This window comes from Choloepus didactylus, chromosome 17 (genome assembly GCF_015220235.1).
Source record: "Choloepus didactylus isolate mChoDid1 chromosome 17, mChoDid1.pri, whole genome shotgun sequence".
Lineage (NCBI taxonomy): Eukaryota > Metazoa > Chordata > Mammalia > Pilosa > Megalonychidae > Choloepus > Choloepus didactylus.
Window position 1 is genome coordinate 48,644,786 of NC_051323.1, and position 23,541 is coordinate 48,668,326.

Here is a 23,541-nt window from a genome sequence, read left to right on the forward strand (position 1 = left end):
TGAGTAAGTTGCAATAAATTAACCTTTCACTTGATGTTAAAATATATATACTGCATTGTATCAAGGAGTCTTTCTAAGAGAAATATCCTTGGATCAAGTTTCATTTTGATTCTTGGTATCTTATGATTCCGTCTTATATCTTTTGTTGGCTTACTAGCCATAACGCCGTTTTCTTATTTTAATGGTTGCTTTAGGATTTATATTACATATCTTTAACCTATCACAGTCTACTCTCAAGTGATATACCACTTCACATAAAGTATAAGAACCTAGTAATAGTGTACTTCTATTTTTCTCCTCTCACCCCTCGTGCTATTGTTTTCATACATTTTACTTTTATGTATACTGCAAACTCATGGTTATTATATTTGTTTAAACAATTATATTTTGATGAGATTTAAATAATGATTTAAAATTTTTTTTTATATATTTGCCCATATAGTTACCTTCACAGTTGTACATATGCCTCCATATTTCTTTCTGGTGTCATTTTCCTTCTGTCTGAAAGACTTCCTTAAACACTTCTGTAGTGTCGTTCTGTTGTTGACATATTATTTTAGCTGTATGCCTGGAAGAGTCTTTATTTCGCCTTCATTTTGAATGGTATTTTCTCTGTGTATAGAATTCTTGGTTGGCAGTATTTTTCTTTTATTACTTCATAGATCTTCTATTGCCTTCTTGCTTGCATTGTTTCTGATGAAACATCTGCTGTCGTCCTTGTCTTTGTTTCTCTGGTGTAATTTGTCTTCTTTTCCTCTGGCTGCTTTTTAGGATTTTCTCTTTAACATTGAATTTTAGCAATTTGATTATGATGTGTCTTGGTGTAATTTGCTTCATATTTCTTCTGTTTGGAGTTTATTGAGCTTCTTGGATTTGTGGATTTATAACTTTCATCAAATTTGGAAAAATATGGAACCATTAGTTCTTCAAATATTTTTTGTAAACTCCTCCCCTCCTTTGGCAGCTTCAATTACTTGTATATTAGGCTGCTTGCAATCTTCCCACAGTTCACTTATGCTCTCCTGTTGTTATTAGGCCGCTTGAAATTTTCTACAGCCTACTTTGGTCTGTTGTTGTTCTCTTCCTCCTCTCTCGTCCCCTTCTTCCCCCTCCTCCTTACACCGTCCCCATACTACTTCTTCCTTTCTCCCTTCTTCTTTTCTTCATTTCATTTTGAATAGTTTCTATTGCTGTGTCTTAAACCTGCCTACTCTTTTCTTCTGTGCTGTCCAGTGTGCTGTGAATCCCATCCAATGTATTTTTTTTTTTTTTTTTATCTCACACTGTAGTTTCTATCTCTAAACTTCAATTTGGATCTTTTTTGTATCTTCCATATCTTTATTTAAATTTATAATAGCTGTTTTCATGTTCTTGTTTGCTAATTCTAACATCTGTGCCAGTTCTTGGTCAGTTTTGATTGATTGATATTCTCATTATCGGTGATATTTTATTGCTTTATTGCATGGCTGGTAACTTTTGACTGGATGCCACACATTGTGAATTTTCCCTTGTTGGGTGCTGGATATTTTTGTATTCCTATAAATATTCTTGAACTTTGTTCTGGGACATGATAAGTGACTTGGAAACAGTTTGATCCTTTTGAGTCTAATTTTAAGATTTGTTAGGACAGTCCCAAGCTGAGTTTATTCTAGGGATAATCTTTTCACCCTACGGAGGCATGATTCTTCTGTGTATTCTACCCAGTTCCCTGTAGAGCATGAGATTTTCCATTCTGGCGTATAGGAATGTGGGAGGGGCAGGCATCTCCAATCCTTTCAGGTGGTTTTTAACCCAAGCCTCAGGTAGTTTGCTTGCATGCATGTGCCAATCAGTACTCGGCTCAGTTCTCAAAGTGGTTGGGAAATTCTCATAAATCATAAGCTGTGGCCATCGTAGACTTTACCTCATTTGTTTTCTGTCTCTCAGGCATCGCTGTCTTTCATTGCTTAATGCTCAGTATCTTGAAAACAGTTGTTTCAGATATTTTGTCTGTTTTTTCAGTTTCAGGTGGGAGAGTAAATCTACTCCCTGTATTAGTTTGCTAAGCTGCCAAAAGCAGATACCGTAAAATGTGTTGCTTTTAACAGTAGGAATTTATTATCTTACAAGCGTACAGGGTTGAGGCTGAGAGAAATGTCCAAATCAAGGCATCATCAAACAATGCTTTCTGCCTGAAGACCAGCTGCTGATGATCCTGGAATTCTCTGCCACATGGCAAGGCAGATAGCAACGTCTCCTGACCTCTCCCTCCTCTTCCAGGCTTGGTTGCTTTCAGGTTCTTGCTTCTGTGGCTTTCTGTCTCTTTGAATAAGAACTCAGTAAAAGGATTCAGATCCACTCTGAATGAGTTTAAGTTAGGTTAAGTTAACTAAAGACCCTACTCACTAAAGAGCCTACTTACAATGGGTCCACACCCACAGGAATGGATTAACTTTTAAGAACATACTTTTATGGGGGTACATACAGCTTCAAACTGTCACACCCTGTTATTGCATCTTGGCTGGAAACAGAAGTTTGACTCTTAGTATCTTAATGTGTCTGATGAACTTTTTTTGTGTGGGTGCTTATAAATATATACTATCAAAAGCTGAAAAAATGAACACTCAAAAATGTTAAAATGGAAGAGTTTAATTATTGAATCTTTTTTTTCCCATTATGATCACTTTTGATTCTCATTAAAATTTTTAATTAAAGAACTCTAAAGATAGTGGGCATTTCCCAGTACAATTGTAGGTTTAAGAAAGTAAACTTTGATGTCTTTTGTCATCATTCCTGAGAGAAACACCATGATTTTGTTGTTTTCCCACATCATTGTGTCTCGGGGAATAAAGGAGAGTAGCTTGTAAGTACTTAAGTGTGGTTTAAAGGGAGAGGAGAAAAGGAGCTAGATTTCATATATTACACTCAGAGTGAGCGTTTACTAGAAAGGCAGGATTTCCAGTTAGGAAGCTGCTCAAACCATTTCTTAACCTCTATGGTGAGCCTCTGATTAGGAGTCATTATATTGTAGTGGTGGCCAAGGCAGAGACTCCCAGTATGAAGAGGAATCCTCAAGGTTGCCAACTCCTGCCAGGAAAATTGGGAATCTTCCTGTAAGAGATACAAGCGTCTGAAATTCTGTCTAGGAGCATTGCGTAACTATCCTTGAGGACATAGGCTTACCTTTTGTGTTTACAGGAAACAGAGCAATACCTGTATACTCTGAGTAAACTCCAGAGGTAGGAATGTGGCTTGGCCATCAAGAATACTAGAAATCATAAAACCGATTTCCAGAAATATTAGTATTGTTTTCTTCAAGCTGGTAATTCAGGCTGATCAAAGAAATGTTTTCTGTGAAAGGGGTTTCAGAGATTGAAACCTGATGATCTTTCCAGCTTTTTAGCAAAACTGAAAGTTCAGAAATGGGTGTGATTCATTTTTTTTTAAGAAGTGTTTCTTGAGAATGTAGAAATTTTGAAAATACAGAAAATTTTAAAAAGTAAAAATCAGCTGTTAACCACCGTACAGATGTAATCATTATTAGCATTCTGATACGTTTCCTCTTTTTTTTTCTGCCTGGATTTATATGTATGTAGTACCAATATGCACACATAAGTATAAATTATAAATGCTATAATTTTATTTCTTGAGAATCTTCCTTTTTAATACTGGTTATAAAAGAATCTTTTGTTTCTATTCAGTTTGTTTGCTTTACTAGGAAAAAATAAATGCCATAGCTATAATTACCCATATTGTGACTTTGATGTATTATGTTACCTTCCTTATAGAAACCTAGTCTAAGATAGACCAAAATTCTAAATCTGCTTAATCAGTGGATATGAAGGAGTCCTCATTTTACAAAACAATTCACCGCAGCATTGCCGTTTAAGTCATTTAAAGGATGATTTTTCCTTAAGGCATGTAAAATATGGTTTGATTTACAGAAACTTGATTTGCACACATCTTCTCAGGAATATATCTGTGCCTAAAACTGGCTATGTCTATACTTTGACTAATTTGCTTTTCCTCTTGATTAGAGAGGGGAAACAAACACAAATAAAACGGCTTTAATTTAATTATGCAGTAAAGGGACTTTTTCAGAAAGCATTTGTGCGTGTGTGTGTGTGTGATTTTTTTTTTCAATTTTTACAGATTCCTGTATCTTTTGTATTGAGACCATAAAAATCTCTCATCTTTGCCACCTATTAGGTGTTTTTTTATAGTAGAAGGACATGTATTGTTATAAACATGTTAACCATTAATCTCATTCAAATAATGTATGTTTGAGGCATACCTACTTTGTTGCATACAATATACTAAGCACTGGGAATGCAAAGATAAATAAAACAATTACAATAATGGCTGGCTTATTGAATATTTTCATGTGCTTGGCATCATTTACATTGACTATCAATCTCATTTAATGCTCAGAACAACCCTACAAGGTGGTTGCTACTATAATCTATTTATAGATAAGGAAAATAAAGCTTAGAGAGATTAAATAACTTTGTCTAAGGACACACAACTATTATCTGTCCCACTACAGAATCCATTCTACTATAAAGAAAAATTTGGGGTGTTATTGGAATATAGAGGAGGGATATATTACCCATGTTGTAGGGTTAAAGTTTAGGTACTAAGGTTTTATTGTGTGATGTAAACCTAAATCAACAAGAATGAAGGGGAAAGCTCCATAGAAGTGAAGCAAGGAAAGAGGAAAGACATTACCAAACTGGTCTTAGCTTTGAGAGGAAATTGAGCTGATTATCTGGTCACCTGGTACATCTTCTAGCCAGGCCATGTGAAACTACCACCTTTTGGAACAGTCCCATCTCCTGTAGTGTATTGGTCAAAGTTCACCACTTGGAACATTAACCCACAACCTGGGCAAGGGTTGGGAACTTGCTGGCCTCTCAGGCAGCTGCTGAAGGAGCCAGATCCCATGCCCTGTGGTATAGTAGTATCTCATCTGAGTCTGGAAATGGTTGGAGGAGCCAGAGCCTCCGTGTGTCTAATTGGGAGAGACCAGAGTATTCAAGCCGTGGCAATCACTGCTGTTAAGAACCTCTGTATTAGGAAGTGTTATAGCAGGGGAGTGATGGGATCTGATTTATGTATTTACAAGTGGAGAGTGGATTGTAGGGTGACAAGATGGAAGCAGTGAGATCAACCAGGAAGCTATTGTTATAGTTCTGACAAGGGATGGTGTGGCTCGGAATAGAGAAATATTAGTAAAGACGGTAAAGAGTGATAATCTTTGTCATATACTTTGGAGATGAAACTAGCTTCGTTAAAAATTAGGTAACAGAAAATAATATATAGATACATATTTAAACATTCTTTCTCTGATTTTGGAAGCTGAGAATTTTCCAGGTAATTTTTGTTTTGAAATACTCATTCCTGTTTTTTATGTTCAGTGACTATTGGATATCTGATTTCCTTCCCTGCATCCTCACTGTAGAGCAGATACCTCTCAGCCTTCCAGCTTGCTTTCACTGAGTATGCCACTTTAGGGTTTGTGTTTTCATCTGAGTATATTTTTAGCTTGTTCCCCTCAGGACAATGCTGATTCACAGCATGAAGTGGGTTCCAGAGAAAGGTGGGAAAAAGACCTTTTCAGATCTGCCTAGTAGAGCTGCCATATTTATACCTCCGTTGGTACACCAACATCTCCAGGGCCTCTGTGGAAAATTGTGAATGTTGTCTTCTATACAAGGTGCCAGGCTGAGTAGGGCTGAAATTCAGTTGTGCTCTGGGCACTGAGCTACTTCCCTTGGCATGGAGCTTCGTTCACTCAGAGGAAGAGTCTCTTTTTTCTAATTTATGCAAAGATGCCGTATTTACTAATGGACACCCTATCTCTTCTCTTGACTTCTCATGGAAGAAGTGTTTTAGTATTTTGGAAGAGGGTCAGCATGAAGTCCAGAACATAGCTGGCCCTCCCTCTTAAACACAGATCAGAAATCCCAGCACAGTTTTTCTGGACTACAGATGAGGGACTTGTGACCTAAAGTTTTAAGTGACTTTTTCAGGGTCACACAGCTAAGAAGTAATGGAAGGCAAATTAGAATTCCAGTCTCATTTAATTTTTTCAGAAAATTTTTCTTTCTACTAGAAACTAGTGCTATGTATGTCAGACAGAATATTTTTAAAATGTCGTAAGTGAGTCCCATCCTCAAGGACTTGACTATTAAAGATGAGAATATATGGGGTAATCATAGCACATGGTCAACAATCATAAACAACATGAGAGAGAAATACTAGTGAAGTACAGAGGGAGTTAAGTCTCCTAGGACTCTATACTACAGCTTGTTTTTTTAGTAGAAGAAGGAAATGCTGTTGTATTCCGGAGCTGTCTAGCACTATTATTGTACACAGTAGGCAATCCATTTATATTTTTGTCAAAGGAGCATTTATGCAATATAAAAAGATTATATGTCTATATCAATATCTATAATTGTATCTATATCTATGTCTGAAAAGCTTTATAGCGAGAGATCCAGAATCTTGAGAAACCTAATTAATCTTTTCTTCAACTAACTCTTCTATATCTTAAACAAGTCCATATGGGAGTCCTTCCATGTCAGAACGAAAAGAAAATTTATGTGTATGTATTTTGTATATACATGTATATGTATGTGTGTATAATATATATTATAATAATCAGTGAATAGAAGGGTAAATATCAATAGCAATTATCATTTTGTAGCTGAATACCAAATCCCTGTCAACCATATGTTGGTAGCCTGCTAGGGAGCAGAAGATTCTCTGGCATTGCCCTATTCAGAAGGATCAATTAGAGGTAGAATTATTTGGCAGCTATTCTTATCCCTCCACTTCACATTTTCTACTACTGTACTTATTCTTTTCTATCTTTGCTCTCCTTTTCACTTGATCCATCTTTCTACAAAGAGATAGGTTTTCATTGATGCTATTGCTGTGAGTTTTTTCTAAATATATTGTAGCACATTAAAAATCTTTTTCATTACCCGTTTTAACATTTATTATCAATGATTCATATTAGCATTACTTCAGTGATTTAGGGATCAGTAATGCAGTTTGTCAGTTACACCTCATTTTAAATTTTACTTCTACTTCATTTTTCTCCTTTTTAGCTTTATAGTGGAAGGGGAAAGAAAATATGGAAGAAATAATAAAAAATAAAAAACAATGCCTGAAACAGATGTCCTTGAACCATTCATTCCACCACTCAGATATTTAGACAGGATCACTTTTCTGTCTTAGGAAATGAGAAGCATTTCTTTCATGTTGGTCAAATTTCTCTCTGCCTTTATAATAACTTGTTTTTATGTTCTACCATAAAATTTCTAGTTTTAAGAATAATTAACAGATGTATTTTTCAACATGTGAAAATCAATTAATGTACCATATTTATAGAATAAAAGGCAAACATTACATGATCACTTATGTAGTATAGAAAAAGCATTTGACAAAATCCATCACACTTTCATGATAAAAACACTCAACAAACTAGGAATTTAAGAAAATTTCCTCAAGCTGATACAGGGCATTTATGAAAAACCCACAGTTAACACCATACTCAATGGTGAAAGACTTTAATCTCTCACCCTAAGATTAGGAAGAAGACAAGGATGTCTGCTCTCACTGCTTCTATTCAACATTGTACCAAAGGTTCTATCCAGGGCAATTAGGTAAGTCAAAGAAATAAAAATTACCCAGATTGGAAAAGAAGATGCAAATCTATCTCTATTTGCACATGACACATATATAGAAAATCCTAAGGAATCCACACACACAAAACTTTTAGAGCCAATAAACAAGTTGAGCAAGATTGCAGGATTCAAGGTCAGTATACACTAACAATGAACAATCCAAAAATGAAATTAAGAAAATTGACACAAGCACCAAAAAAAATAAAATTCTTAGGAATTAATTTAACAAAATTATTACAAGTGCAGGGCTTGTACATTGAAAACTATAGAGCATTGTTGAAAGTAACTAAGACTTAAGTAAAAGGAAGGATGTCTTGTCTTCATGGACTAGAAGATAGAATATTGTTAATATGGCAATACTCTCCTAACTGATCTATGGATCAATGCAGTCCCTATCAAAATGCCAGTTGACTTTTTTGCAGACAGTGACAAGCTGATGCTAAAATTTATATGGAACTGCAAGGGACCCAGAATAGCCAAAACAATCTTGAAAAAGAACAAAGCTAAAAGGACTCACACATCTTAAATTTAAAACTTACTGCAAAGTGATAGTAATCAAAACAGGGTGGTTACCGGCATAAGGATAGACATAGATGAATGAAATAGAATTGAGATTCCAGAAACAGACCCTTGTATTTAATAGTCAATTGATTTTTGACAGGGGTGCCAAGACAATTCAGTGAGAAACTAGTCTCTTCAATATATGAAGCTGAAGCAACTATATATCCACATGCAAAAGAATCAAGTTGGACCCTTTCCTCACGCTATAAACAAAAATTAACTCAAAATGAATCCAAGACCTAAATGTAAGAGGTAAAACTAAAAAAAACTCTTGGATAAAAACATAGGTTTAGGTCTTTGTAAACTTGGATTGAACTGAAGTTTCTTAGTTATGACACCATAAAGCACAAACAACGGAAGAAAAATTAGATAAATTAAACTTCATCAAAATTAAAAACTTTTGTGCTTCAAAGGCTATCAAGAAAGTAAAGAGAACCCATGGGATGGAAGAAAATATTTGTAAAATCATATGTCTGATAAACTGGTATCCAGAATATACAAAGAACTCTCATACCTCAATAATAAAAGCAAATAATGCAATTTAAAAAAATGAACCATGGATTTGAATAGATATTTCTCCAAAGAAGATACATAAATGACCAATAAGCACATGAAAAGTTGCCTAACATTATTAGTCATTAGAGAAACATAAATCAAAACCACAATGAGATACCATCCAAACCCACTAGAATGTAATTAAAAAAATGGGCAGTGACAAGGTTATTTTTGTTTGTTTGTTTACTTGCTTTTGGCCTTTAAAACAGTTTTCATTATGGAGAGTTTTGAAGACACACAAAGGTAGGTGGAATAGTGTAGTGCCCTCTCGTGGTGCCCCTCCTCAGCTCCAACAACTTTCAACCATGGCCAGTCCAGGAGAGCTGTGGTTCTGACCAGTTCTCCCTGGAGCACAGTTGGTTCACCCTGACTGTGCCCCAGTTCCAGGCCTTGACTGTTTGTAAAACAGTCCTCTGTGGCTTTGTTAAAGGTGTGCATTGGCAGACATCCTCTCTCAATATCTCCAGCCACTCCTGTTTTAACTTGACTGCTTCTGGCAGTCTTTATCAGATATTTTGGGTTGGTAGAAGATGGAGTTTACATTCCTGTTTTTCTGTTTATGTGTGTGTGTGTGTGATTTCTGAGAGGAGAAGGGATCCTTGATGTGTTTACCAAGTCACCTTAAACCTGGGTGCCTTGGGGAACTATTTCATGTAGACCAAGTAAGAGTTTATCAAGGCCTGAGCTAGTGCAGAGGTGATGATAACAAAATCCGTTGCTTGAGGACATTAGGCAGGAAATGTAGTGATGGCTCAGTTGTTTGTTGAATATTGAATGGACATAAGTGGATCTGTCCAGTTTTAGGGTTTCATTGGAATTTTGGCATAATTGTGCCAGTGTATCTGTAAAATCTACTTCTGTGGTTACCGTGGATGAATTCAGCCTGACCTGGATTTCTAGAGAAGAGGCTGCAAACTGGTGACCCAAGGCCAAATCTAGCCCATGAGATGTGATTTTTTTTTTTTTCCTTCTTGTTCTTTTTTATTTCTAACATTTGACAATAGTGAGGGAGCACTATGCAAATATCAGGGTTTCTGGCTTCTCTTAAAAAACAGAAGATCTGGTAACAGTGGACTTAATATTCTCTCATGGCAACAACTCAGTTGAAGTTGAACAGTGTGCTAAACCCAGTCTCCTGCTCTTCTGTTACTGCTCTTTGTGGGCATTTGAGTTTGAAACCTTATTTTGGCAGTTTTAGGAAGCTGTTCTTAAACCTTGTGCTATTTTTAATGATCTTTCTTATATTCTTATTTAATATATCATATGGTTATGACACCTCCCTAATTAGAATATTGGCTCTGTGATGAAATTAAGTGTGTCTTCTATTTCTGGATATTCTCCATGGTACTTTACACAATGTAGGGAAGTCAGTACATATTTATATGTCTCTACTCATACTTGGCAAGGTAATTGAAGAAGTCCAAGATACCATGGCATTCAAGACATTTTTATGATATTCCAAAGCGTTTTGGCACATTGGTTTGGAAATAGATACTCAGGTTTGGAAATAGATATACTCTATTATTAACATCTAAAGAAATGATTCATATTTATTAGCAACAGTTCCTGCCTCTCATTTTTGTGAACTAGTTCTTTCAGATTTCTAGTATTTTTAGTATCTTAAATCAATTAATTAAGTTACTGGAATTGTGGGGTAACATGTAACATTTTAAATGTTAATTGTGAACTGATTATGTTATGGTAACAAGGAGTCTTTGAAAGTAGATCTTACAAGTATTTTCTTGATAGATAAACAATTACAGAAAATCGATAGCAACAGCTAAGGTCTTTATTGGAATATTCATGGTCAGAAAGGGTATGGAAAAATGAAATCTTTTTTTTTTTGCCAGATGTTATTTGATGGATACAAGTACAAAAAAATAATGAAAACGATGGTGGTGGTATTAGATATATAGAAATGGGCTGCATTTTGTGCATGTAGTTGTATTGTAGAGCTCAGCTTTAAGAGAAAGTCATTGGGTTAGTTATTATAAAGGTTTCTGAAAAAGCAAACGAACAAAAAAACCTATGTTTATGAACATGCCACATTTTCTTTAGCTCCGCTCTAGCCAATTGGGTGATGAGTTTGAATGTCTAGATTGAATATTATAAATGTTGGTTTCATGCTGTGAATATTTCTTGATGATTATTGTATGTTTATTTCTACACTAGGTGAGAAATTCATCCACCCTTCTCTTTAGTACCTTGATCACAAGAATTTTTGGAGTTAAAAGAGGAAAGGATGAACTTTCCAAAAAAAATAGGTAAGTTCCCATCTAACACTAATAAAACATTGTCCTGGCCAAAAATAATTTTTGGAATTTTGCTTACTTTTATAGATTCATCTACAGCATGAAACTATAAAAATACCGTAGTAATTTAACCTGGGGTGCGAAGTCTTAAGCCCTTGGACAAAAATATCTACTGTTTAATAAATGGACCTTTCAGAGCAACAAAAATATAGCATAGTAGCAAGGATTAACATATAGAAATATAGAATTTGTTTCTCAGTGCGACTGCCGTAGTTTATTATTATTACTATTTTTAATCTTCTTCAGGTCTTCTTGAAAAGTCCTAAATTACTTTTTCTTGATGTGTCATCAATATCTTTGCTTTTACAGCTGGGATTTTTAATGTCTGATATATGATACAGTCATCAGACCACGTCCCAAGTTACCTTTGCATTAAACTTCTGTCATGAATGGAACAGGTATTGGCCACAAAGAATAAGCAGTGCTTTTTTTAACTTGTAGGTCTTGAGTTTTATGTTTACTTTCTGAGATGTTTTTCTCTTAACAAGGTTTTTAAAATACCTGGAAGAAAACCCATGAAAATATTTTGATCATGAGAAATTTTTAAATATAATGCATAAGTACTTTTTATTTGTTTTTAAAAAAGAGAAGCACTTAGGAAGATTTGATGGTGGTCTAGCTGGGTTGCAGTTGTTAACACTAGATGTCACTGTCGCTGCATGTTTAATTACTTTGACTTCACCTAGGCTCCAGTTTGGCCCAGTAGTCTTCGTTTTGGGGATCTGGAGATGAATTAGGTCTGATTCCCTCCTACTTAAAAAGGTTAATTATTACATTTAAAATTTAGGTTTTAAACTGTTGTTTATTAAAATATCTGTTCCTGTAATGGAACTAAGTCTTAGGACTTAGAAGACATCACAAAATAATTTTATGATGGCACTGATGGTAATAATTCTAATGAAACCTACTGTGGCTGTTCAGAATTGACATTTTAATTGCTACTTATCACTCTATAAAATTCACCAAATATTAAAAAGGAAGGCAACTGGCTGTAAGTATGAATCCCCTGAGTATATTCAGGAAATACCTGAGAGTTTTTAATTTTTTAAAAAAACCGAGTTGTATTTTTAAAATGATGATAAAATTACTCCTTTGGAAAGATGGTTATAATTTTTGTTTTTTAGTCTATTCTTAAAGAAATTCTTCTTGTAAATAGCTTGAAATCACTAATTGTTTATCCTTAGCTTTGTCTATTTTGTTAGTAATTCTACCATGTGCTAGAATTTAAAACATTTTATAAGGCCATGATAAATAGTGATAAAAGTAGAACATAGTGTGAGACTATCAAACAAGTGAAATTAATGCTTAAAAAACAACTTAAAAATGAAGAAAAATACATTTCTCTTTTAGTTTTTAATGAAGTGATTCTTGGATGTATATGCAAATTTTCCTATGTACAAGAGAAAATTATTAGATTCATTTCATTTAGGTTTCATGAAGGAGAGTGGAAGAATAGGGCAGTGAAACCATAGTTTTTAATCTTCTAGCTAAAGCCATGGTGATGGGAACTCCTATTATAAATTCACTCCTCTTGAATAGGAAAGTTTACAAAATATATAACTTTCCTAGAAAGGGGGAAATGGAATATTCGTATAATTGCTTTGGGTAAAGTTGAAAAGCGAATTGAAGGAATTAGAAAATTAATAGGTTTTTTTTTTAATGTGATGAACATTTTTGACAAGGGCCTTTTTAAAAATATTCTGAAGACTGGTATTTATCATTATGTTCATGAATCTTTTATTCTTTAACATTTAAGGAGTGTATTTTTTGGCAGCACCCACTAGTTTTGCTCTGCCCAAACTTTCAAATTTGCAATTATTTGTAGTGGTGGTTCTTGTCATAGTTTGTTTAATTATGTCACTTTTTGTTGAAATGTTTATATGTCTTTTCCCTACAAAATTAACCTTTTCCATCTATTCTGTTTATACATAATGGGCACATTAAGAATACTGGTAATAAAGATGTCTTGGTTGGCTACTCAACCATCAAATAACTGACGTCAGCTGATGAGACCTTATGGGCCAGGTAAATTTGCTTCCACAGCCACAGATTGTCCTCTGCACCATCTTTCAAGAATGTGTTCTTGGTCAGAAGGGAACTGGACATAAAAAGAACATTTGCTTTTTCTATCTTGGAGTAAATAGACTTGGTTTCTAGGCATTTTGCTGCCTTAGAGATGACCTTAATAGACTCCCTCATCCACTTTGCACTTTGGTTTCTCCATCTGTATAACAGAAACAGTAAGGTCTGGGGTACTCATAGGGCTATTGTCAGGATAAAACAAACCATTAACAGTTCATTGTCTTTGAAAATATTGGAAGTCATAGGCAAATATAGATATTGTTTGCTTTTTCTCTCTGCTACTGCTCTACTTCTATTGTTGTACTCATCCCATTTTCTTGCTATTATAACATGTTTTTTTAAAGATATGCTCAATATCTTATTCATCTTTGTATACATAGTACCCTGTATAGTGTCTGGCATAGAGTAGGCACACATAAATCTTTCTCAGTGGGCAAGTAAGTACATTTTGTTACTGAGGAATAGAGAAGTAATCTAGTTTCTACTCCTGACTTTGTTGCCATATGGCCATGATGGCCAACTGAGACCAGTTACTTAACCTCTCTGGGCCTCAATTTCCTTCTTTGTAAGTAAGAGATTTGGACTATCCTTGTGCTCTTTTCTTTCTGTAAAACACTAAACTAAGGCTTTACATAATTGTTACCAGAATTTGCAAAGTTGATAAATTACTGTATTTCCAGTGCCTAGAATAGTACCCTGTCATGTACTAGGGACTGACAGTTGCCTTTTCATATATAAAAAGGAGAGCAGGGGTCCGCCTCCCCATTTATATATATGTAGAGTGCATCTGTAATGACTGTTGAGCCCATTAATCTTATTCTAGTTGTGTTCTTTGGATTATGAAGGATGAGAAAACGCAAATTTCACTTGGACGTTTTAAAATAATGTTATTAAATTTTGCTTATCTAAAGCTCCTTTCCTTTTTGTTCATTGTCACCTGACTGACTTGACCTGACAGAATAATTGATCCTATGTAGAATCAGAACCAGCACAGATTTGTGAGCTGAGGAATGTACCTATTTCAGTATAGCCTCCATCTACAACATGAGTGGTCTTACCTTGATAGTTCCTCATTCCTTACTGGGCAGGAGTTAAACCAGTGTGGTCTTTAATTTCTAGGTCTTTCCCTTTGGCTGCTGTATCTATTAACCTTCAACTGTGCTAGTCCCAGCTTAATGACAAATGTCAACATAGACTTTATTTTAGACTTGTTAGAGTGTCTGCTTTGCCAAAGCTTCATATAGGTGCTCAGTGTAAAGATTATTCTATTGCTTTCACTTTCTCCCTTCATTTTCAATCAGTCATTCAATAAGAATTTGTAAGCACTTACCATGAACTCAGTATTGCCATGATAGAGGCGTATATGAAATGTATAAAACTTGAATCTTGCTCATGGTTCAGCTAGGGAGATAAAAGTCATTTGCGAAACAGAGAAGAATGGAAGACAACATATAATAATCAGCTGGACACTGTGATAAAGGTAATAAATGCAAAAGAAATTCATAAATGGGGCAGTCGAGTGGAATATTTGAGGGCACACAGTTTATTTCTTATAAGATTTTGGGGATGAGTAGATTTGAGATTCATGGAAACAGGTAGATTGAAAAAGAGGACCCAAAAATAATAATCTCCTTTACTTTGTTGTTAAATGTAATCTCTATTCTGTCTTGTTAGATAGAGCTCATGTTCAGATTAATAGCCTCAAATGGTTTAGTACAATTTAAGAAGAAAATGTGTTTGTAAATGCATCACTGGATCTGAATAAAACTATTAACAATGACTGTGTTAAGAGATGTTAAATTGCAGTTATTTTATTTTCCTGGATGTACATGACAGAAAATTCTTTTAGCTATTTCTCTGAGTGTCTTAGTGGTGTAGGTCTGGAAGGATCCTCCTAGGGTTGTCTGATCTAGTCCATCACCCTGCTTCTAGACACATTTTGAAGCAATTTCCAGACAGACTGGCTTTTTTCCTGTTCTTCTAGGAAAGAGATTCCACAAGTTTCTGTGGTTACCCACTCCATTGTTCAGCAAAGAATTGGATTCTCAAAACTAAAATTGAGAGCTATAGGGCAATCAAGTTTTTATATTTTAGAGAATGTAATTATTAGAATTCAGAATAGTTTATTTGCTTTGAACTACATAGTAGCTGGAGCAAGCGCCTGTTGTGCCAAACTGAAAATCAGAATTTTCTTTCTGGCAAGGAGAATCTTAACATCCTCAGTTTCAAAAGAGTCTCATTTTCTCCACTTAAGCATATATTATGTTTTTACTTTGGGCCCTGCCCTCTGCTAGGCACTGGGGAGCCAAAGATGAATTAGATACACTCTCTGTTCTAGGGAAACTGGCAGTCCAACAAACACCATGGCTCTTATCTGTCTTGCTGGAGTCTCTCTTCCACTACCATAGAAGGAAGGGAGAAGTTGTGAAGGGAGTTGGCATTTCTTTAGTGCCTGTTTGCATACTTGGCACATGCCAAACCCTTTATACACATCTCATTTAGCCTTCATCACAGCTGTATAAAGTGAGTAGTGTTAGCCTGATTTCACAGAGGAGTAAACTAAGGTTAGTGAGGTTGAGTTATTTGCAGAACCGGAAAAGAAATTAGTTCTGTCTGCAAAGCCTATGCTAATTTACACCACTAATGAACAGTAAATGACCTTTTCTGAGTTTGGCTTTAGATTTTACGTCTTCAAACTCTCTGGCAAATGATCCAGTTCACCCCGAGTCTTCTGAATGTGGGCCAGATAATCTCAAATTCACCCACATTGTAGGTGGGTTTTAGGAGGAAAGGTGGGAGACAGCCAGAGAAGAAATTTGTTTTGAGGTGACTTTAAAGCCCTTTCTGTGGATGGTAGAAGGTAATATGGATTAGGTGGCTTTTGACTTGTGAACATTCTCTTCCTCATTAAGCCTCATGCTCTGTTTTCATGTAGCCAGAGGCAATGGAGGAGCAGGTCTCAAGTTTTCTAATGTCATACTAAAAAGCCAGGAAGTTAGAAATCTTAGTTTTCTTCTTGGCAAGAAGGGAATGAATTAAATTACCCCAATAGGGTATTAGTGTAGCCACTGAGAAATTCCTGTGTTTGGTGACAGTTTGTTGCTATGGGAAGAAGATTTTGGGGTTTTATGATAATTTCTGCCAAACTATGATTTCTTCTAGGCCTAATCTAGTGTTTTTTCAGAGTCTTTGCTTATATTTTTCATTCAGATCTTTAATAAAAATTATAATAATGACAATTATTATTTGTTTTTATCTTTGAAGAAACCATAAGAAGTCACCTAGTCCCATTCTCTCATTTGCAGACATGAAAATTGAGATACAGAAAAGTTAAGCAGTTTGCCTTAGGCCACACAGCTACTGCTGGAAATGTAATTTTATGGTTATTTATAGCTCATGGTAGTCTCAACATTTAAAAAAATTAGATGCGTATCTGTAAGTGGGGTTTCTATTAACAACAATAGTACTAGTTTGGATTCAAATTATTTGAAATTAAGTGCCCCAGTGTTTTGATATGGTCTGAATGTATCATTCATGCAGTTTCCACGTTTGTTTATAGAACATTCAATCTGGTTCTTTAGGCAGAGTAGATAAATGAGCATTTTTAGAGACTGAGAAGTAAAGTACAAGTCTTATATAACCCTTGTTGAGAAGTTCTTAAAATCAGAATATACTGACACTTTGCCCTACTGGAGTTTCATGTTTCAAGTTTTTGTTCATTCGTAAGCTCATGGATAATCTAGGAAAACTACAACTAAAAAATTTAACCAAAAGAAGTTCTTTAAAAAATGCATTCATGAACTTGAAGTGGGAATTAGTCATTGTGTTCTTAAATATTGACTCTTGCATGGACCAGGTAATCTTTGTTTCTAAGTACTGCCTCAGGCCATTGCCTTCTTTAATAACTAAGGCATTGTTGCTTTAGTTTGAGCATGTTCTATGGAATTTTTGGCAATGTGTGCATCCTCTTTCTGCATCTTAGTAAAAGCATGAGTAAATATTTTTTTCTTAGCTTTGGTATTTTTGCCACTTGCATGTTATATGAACCAAACCAATATAATGCAATACCAAGATTACATAACTTTAAACTCCAAGATTGTTTCCAGGACTGTGAGATAAAGTCTTGCATTTATCAGTGGGTTTACAGACACTATTTGTGGCTTATTCAATACCTGTACAGAAATACCACCGAGTTATTTTCCAAATGAGAAAAAGGAGTCAAAGAGGTTAAAGCCGGAGCAGTTTTTTTAGAACTTGGATAATATGTATTCTTTGTTCAGAACTTGGTCCTTGTAACTACTGACTTCAGTAATGTTTTGCTTAGAAATTCCAGGAATTCCTGATTATTGTTGTTATATACTGAATTTCTTCTTATAAAAATTAATCAATAAAACTTTGTGCTTTGGCACTTTAGCATGTACAAAAATTGTTTATGACATGGTGTTGGATTTGTGGAGCTTATCATTTATTGAGAAATAAAAGCCAACATATGATCTACTTAAGGAAAGGTGAGTCTCAAACTCTCTAGTACTGACTGTCGGGGGGTAGGTACTCAGAAGAGGGTGAGGTCAGGCTCTATGGAGGAGCCAGGCTTAATCTGGACTTGAAAGGGTGGGCAGGATTTGCATAGATAGTGAGGAGGGCATTGCATATGGAGTTATATAGCATGAACAAAGATGCAGAAGTCAGAGCACACACTGTACATGCCTGAGAAAGCAGGCTGGGACAGAGGGAACATGAGGGGAGCATCATTCATTCCTAGAGCTAAGATTCATTGATCACTTACTCTGAGTGGGTACTATGTAGTAGGTTCTGGGGATATCATCGAGTGAAACAGACATACCAAAGGGACAGGTTTGGATTTTATGTGTCATTAGGTATTGATTAGAAGTTTTTGTATCCAGGTATTCCATAATAAAATAATTGGTTTAAGAATCATTTAAGAAGTGATTGAATTCTGTGTTCCTGGCTGGTGGGATTAGAGAATATGATGCAAAGCACTAGAAGGCAGTTGCTCTCTCTATGAATTGTGTAAGAATTGTTCCAACTTGTGATTATTTCAGCATTTATTCTTTTGCCGCTTCTAAATAGAGTAGTGGCAAGTTTGGGAAATGTTGAATTAAATCAAAGTTTCTTATGGCAGGACTTCTCAGAACATTTAATATGCCATAATGTGCTTTGTGAGTCTTCAAGAGTGGGATATAGCATACAGTATTTTCCCAAATTATTTTATCATGGAATGCCTTTAAAAAATTTTTTTTTAACTTTTAAGAACATCTATTACCAACTTGTGTTCCATTAGACACAGTTTGGGAGATGCTGTTGTGGGGATACTGATGGGAAACAGGTAAAAGACATGTTTGGATCCTTAGGAGAAGAACCATTTGTAAGAAAGAAAGATATTCATTACAGATATATCTTGGCAGCAACAGGAAGACTTAGTTTTAGTTGCACTGAAATACACTATAAATTATTCCAAGTTGTCAGATTAAAATTTAAACTGGTATCCTAATATAGCGGTTAGTCAATAAATATGAATCATTGAAAATTTCATCATATCACACCTTATAAAATCCTATGGTATTTAAAATGCCTCTTTGGAAGAATGAACCTTATAGTTATATTCTACATTATAATCGTCTAGCGTTTTGTCAGGAGGAGATGATTTCCATTTCCCCAAAGCCTTGAGGTCATTGGTATGGGGGAAATAGTGCCTACAATGAGGCTGATGAACCAAACAGCATATGGAATACCTATGATTGGTGTGTGTGTGTGTGTGTGTGTGTGTGTGTGAGTGAGTGAGTGAGAGAGAGAGGAGAGTGGATAGGAAGAGGGGAAAGGTGTATTAACCAGCTTTGAAATGGAACCAGTACGGCTTTAGGATCTACTAGTGGGACTGAGTTCTGTACCTTTAGACACACCCAGTTTTGCTAGTAATTAAGCAGCATACTTTATTATTGTCCCTCATCTCTCAAATAATAGCTCTATTTGTTAGTATTTAAATAGAGGCTTGCAATAATTCATACTTATAGGAGTTAGAATGCTTTTGGCTGCAAGTAATGTAAAACTCAAATAAAAATTTAAACAATAAGGACTTTTATTAACTCGTATAACAAGTTTTAAGGGAAATTGAGTCATTCCGAGTTGCTAACATCATCCAAGTCCCAGGTTTTTTCCATTTTTCTACTGTGCCATCCTTGATGTGATGGGCATTTGTCCGAGGCATGCTTCCTTCATGGTTGCATGATGTCTGCAGTTGCAGCCATCACATCCAGATGCAACAGTGTCTACACAATATGCAGGGACCTTGTGCTTCTCTATTTCTTTCTTAAGAGTGAAAACATCACCTCCTGTATGTGTTCCCATGTTCCCACCACCACCCCCTACAGACTTGCCTGAATTACATGTATGCATGCCTCAGCTTATCCCTGGCAAGGGAAATGGATCCACTATAATTAGCTTGGGCTAATCAGGATTCTCCAGTTGGGACTGGGGTTGGTGCCAGCCCTCCCTGAAGCATATGACTACTCGGAGAAGGGTGAACACCCAACCAAAGTCAAGTTCTATTAAAAGGAAGAGTGGGATGGGGAATAAATGTTGATTAAGCAACTAATGTTATCTGCCTCTGCATTCTTCTAGGCTATCTCAAAAGCTTTGAAAATGTTTTTATTAAAAGCAGTGACTTAAATAGGAAGGCAAGTGATATGTATGTAGTATTTTAGCCTAATAGGAGAGTATGATATTATTTCCTTTATTTATGTATTTTCTTATTATACTTTTAAAAAATATGAAGTAGTACAAGTGTCTGGATGTACGGTTCTGCATAATTCATTCCTGTAGGCAGCTTGCATTATAAAAAAGCAAACATTAATCTCACCCAGGATAAAGTATATACCTTCACACATGAAAGAAGTTTTGTAGAGCATTAAAATAGAGATTCTGAATAGAGTGTAATCAGTTTCTACATAAAAGTATGTTATTCTGAAATGTCTCTCTGGTTCAAAGCTAATTTCTGACAAGCAGACTATTAACATTTTTTATGTTATGAACTCTAATTCACTTTGTAAATTGATCCATGTATTTATATACTACAACATTGGTTTTCTTATTATAAGGTCAAAAGGTGTGAAGTCAAGTGATCTTTCTAAATTTATTAGAATTGGTAGTTACTTTATGAACCAAAATCCCTATTCTGTTTAAATTGAGTGCAGTATTCTGATGGAATTTTTTTGGCCTCTGAATTGAAATTGGGCCAGTTGTCCAAAACAATCTCTCTCTCTGTATCTGCCAATTTATTTTCCCTTCTCTAAGCTGTAACTGTTTTGTTCTGTACAGTCTGCCTCTATAGACATAGAACATGTGGCTGTCTGGGTCAGGGCAAACCAGCTAGACTCGACAGAAGATGGGGCCAAAGTAGCTTGGTTTGGCAGGGATTAGTAAGTCTGATCCAGTTGCTAAATCCTGGAGGTCTAGAATTTTCCACCCTATAAGCACAATTCTTGAGCCATCTATTGCTCTTAGTACATCTTTACCTTGTATTTATATCTGTCATCACTCAGATTATGAACAAGTGATTTAGATACATTTAATGATCAATTATACACTTCCTCCCCTTAATTTACTTCATCTCCTCTTTCAGTACCTGTGATCAAAGCTCTCCTAGGCCACTGGTTCCATTTCTGTAATTGGTGGCCTGTTTAGGTAACCAAACATTTTGTCTTCATTATTTATTTAGCAAATATACTTAACTAGTCTCAAGGGTCTGAGCACTAAGGAATATTTATAAAGTAATGGTCTAAATCTTTCAAGAATAGTTGAGATGAGACAACTTTAAGCTCAACTGTAATACAAGATGGACAGCAGTAAGTCTTCTGGTAAATCCTTTCTTCTCCCTCAGGGGAGCAGGTGCATGCCCTGCGCCTGCCCAGTTTCCTCACTCAGCTCTACTGCTGTGATAGTCACACCTCTGGCAGAGCTCTTTCTTAGACTCTTCAAACACACATCCTCTTTAAATTCCTTCCCCCTTCCCTTCTCTTTCAGTTCTTCAGTTCCATGAAGGTGGGATAATCTCATCTGGCCATTTCTTTATTTCCCTGCTGCCTTCTCTTGTTGTGTATGTGTGGCAGTTGGCTTCTAATATCATAGCTGATAATCATCAGAGCAGTACTGGTGCTTTGCTTTCCATATGTATGTTTAGAAATGAAATTATATGCACTAAAAAACAATGCCAAAGGCCTCTAAATGTGGCAAGTGCCCAGTTTTCTCCAGAAACCCAGCACTGAGTCAGCATCTCTTTCTCATTCATGCTTTAAACCAATTTTTCCTTACATTTCAACATTTTAGGGAAATAAAAGTGGATTTCTCTTTGAAGAGTATTGTTATCTTGTTTTCTTTAATAACTAATATTGCGATAGAATAGGTCTCCCTTTCACTGTAAAAGTATAATGCTTCAATAGTGAAGTAAATAATTTCTGTGGGCTGCCTGCAACCACGTGTAACATTTATCTCTTTGGAAAAATGTATTCAATTGCCATATAATCGTTTATAAATTGCGGTCTTTCCACAGATGGACATACCTTTCTTAAATACTTGCTAGTGTTTTTTATCCTTCCTGTTTTCAGCTCTGGTTGCCTTTAAAATTGTGCTCTCATGTGCTGCCAAACTGGTTGGCTTGCCCATGAAAACTGAATTCCACGGGATCCATGCCATCTTTGGTGGAGATATTCTTCACTAGAAATTTCTTCCTGCCCTTATCCCCCATTAAATGGAAGTTTATTGATTTTTCAGGGCCTTGTGTTTAATATCATTCTTTCTAGCATTAAAAAAAAAATCAAAATAGCAGAAGGAATCATGTTTCTTCCTTTATTTATCTTAGTCTTGTGTGAGTATGTGTGCATGATCTTTCAATATGTATGTATTAGGCATCAGCTGTGTGTATGCCTCACTTAGTGCTAGGCATTCTGAAGGACACAAGAAAACCTACTCACAGGAAGTATAAAATGTACTTGGAAAAAAAATTAAAATCATCAGGCATAAAATTGTTTAGTAATAGATAAGTCTCATTGTGAAGTGACAGTGGCTGTAAAAAGGAAGAGTAAGGGGTGATCACTAATTAGCAAAGATTATATTATCATTGTAGTTTAATGCAAGAATTAAGCATTAGATTACTCTTAAAGATTATATATTCTCTCTTTGATATACAGGCTATAGTATGTGAGTTAGGAAATGTTTGGAGCTATACTTACTGTTTGCTAAAGGTTTCTCTACTCAGAAATTAATGGATCTTTGATGTGTATTCTTTATAATCAGAGATACACTATGATATAATTGTATTTTTATTCTTTTGGCAGAAATAATAAATGATAATAGAGCAATATTCTTTGCTCTCCTCATCTGTATTTTTTTATCTGTTTTCTTAGGAGAACTTTGAATCTTTAGGGACCCAAGTGCAATTGTGAAAACCACCCAGACATTTTCATTAGGCCTGTAGACGCAAAATTCCTTTTTTGTAAACTTATTCTTTCTCACCATACCCAGCCTTTGTCCTGGGTCCTTCCTAGCATCAGGACCCATAAGATGAATTATCTTTCCCTATATTTAAAATTAATATTTGACAACTGAAATTGTCTCCACTTTGCTACCAGTTTACTGTTGATTTTACATTACCTAGGTCTGGTTAGAATCACACAGTCTTCCAGAACCAGGTAGATGAGTGGATTATGATGTAGTCTCCTCATTGGCCTCCAGAACTTTACTCTTCTCTTTATTTCAATCTTGGTCTTTTTTTTTTTTTTTTAATATTGAAAACCAGTATTTGCTTATTAAGAAAAATATGGAGAAGGTGGAAAAGTTAGCGTCTTACTCCCTTCACCAAAACTCAATTTTTGTTTTCATTTTGGATTATTTTCCTGCCATTTTTTTCATCCATGAGTGTTTATTTAGCTTTTATAAAATATGTTTGTAATTCTTCTCTACATACATACATGCAATTTGTAATTCTCCTTTTCACTTATAAGAAGCATTTTTTCACGTTATATAATCATAATACTTTTTAATCTTGTAATTGCTTGTTGCGTATAATGGACAAATTTAGTTAATAATTTTCTTACTATTGAATGTTTTTCCCTCCAATTTTAAAAAAATATTTATAATACTGTAGTGAGTATCTTTATAAAGTGTTTTACATTTGTATGGTTCTTTCTTTTTTTTTTTTCCTTTTAAATCTTCATTTTATTGAGATATATTCACATACCACGCAGTCATACAAAACAAATCGTACATTCAGTTGTTCACAGTACTATTACATAGTTGTACATTCATCACCTAAACCAATCCCTGACACCTTCATTAGCACACAC

General features: G+C 35.2%; 1 protein-coding gene across 8 annotated transcripts in view; it reads left to right on the forward strand.

The window, feature by feature from the left end:
• THADA (THADA armadillo repeat containing) overlaps nt 1-23,541 on the forward strand; it is a 400,812-nt gene that overhangs the window by 124,920 nt on the left and 252,351 nt on the right. For all 8 annotated transcript variants that reach the window (XM_037806790.1, XM_037806789.1, XM_037806794.1 and 5 more), the window contains exon 26: nt 10,962-11,053. In XM_037806790.1, the coding sequence (XP_037662718.1) occupies nt 10,962-11,053 (92 nt within the window). The remainder of the gene's footprint in view (nt 1-10,961; nt 11,054-23,541) is intronic.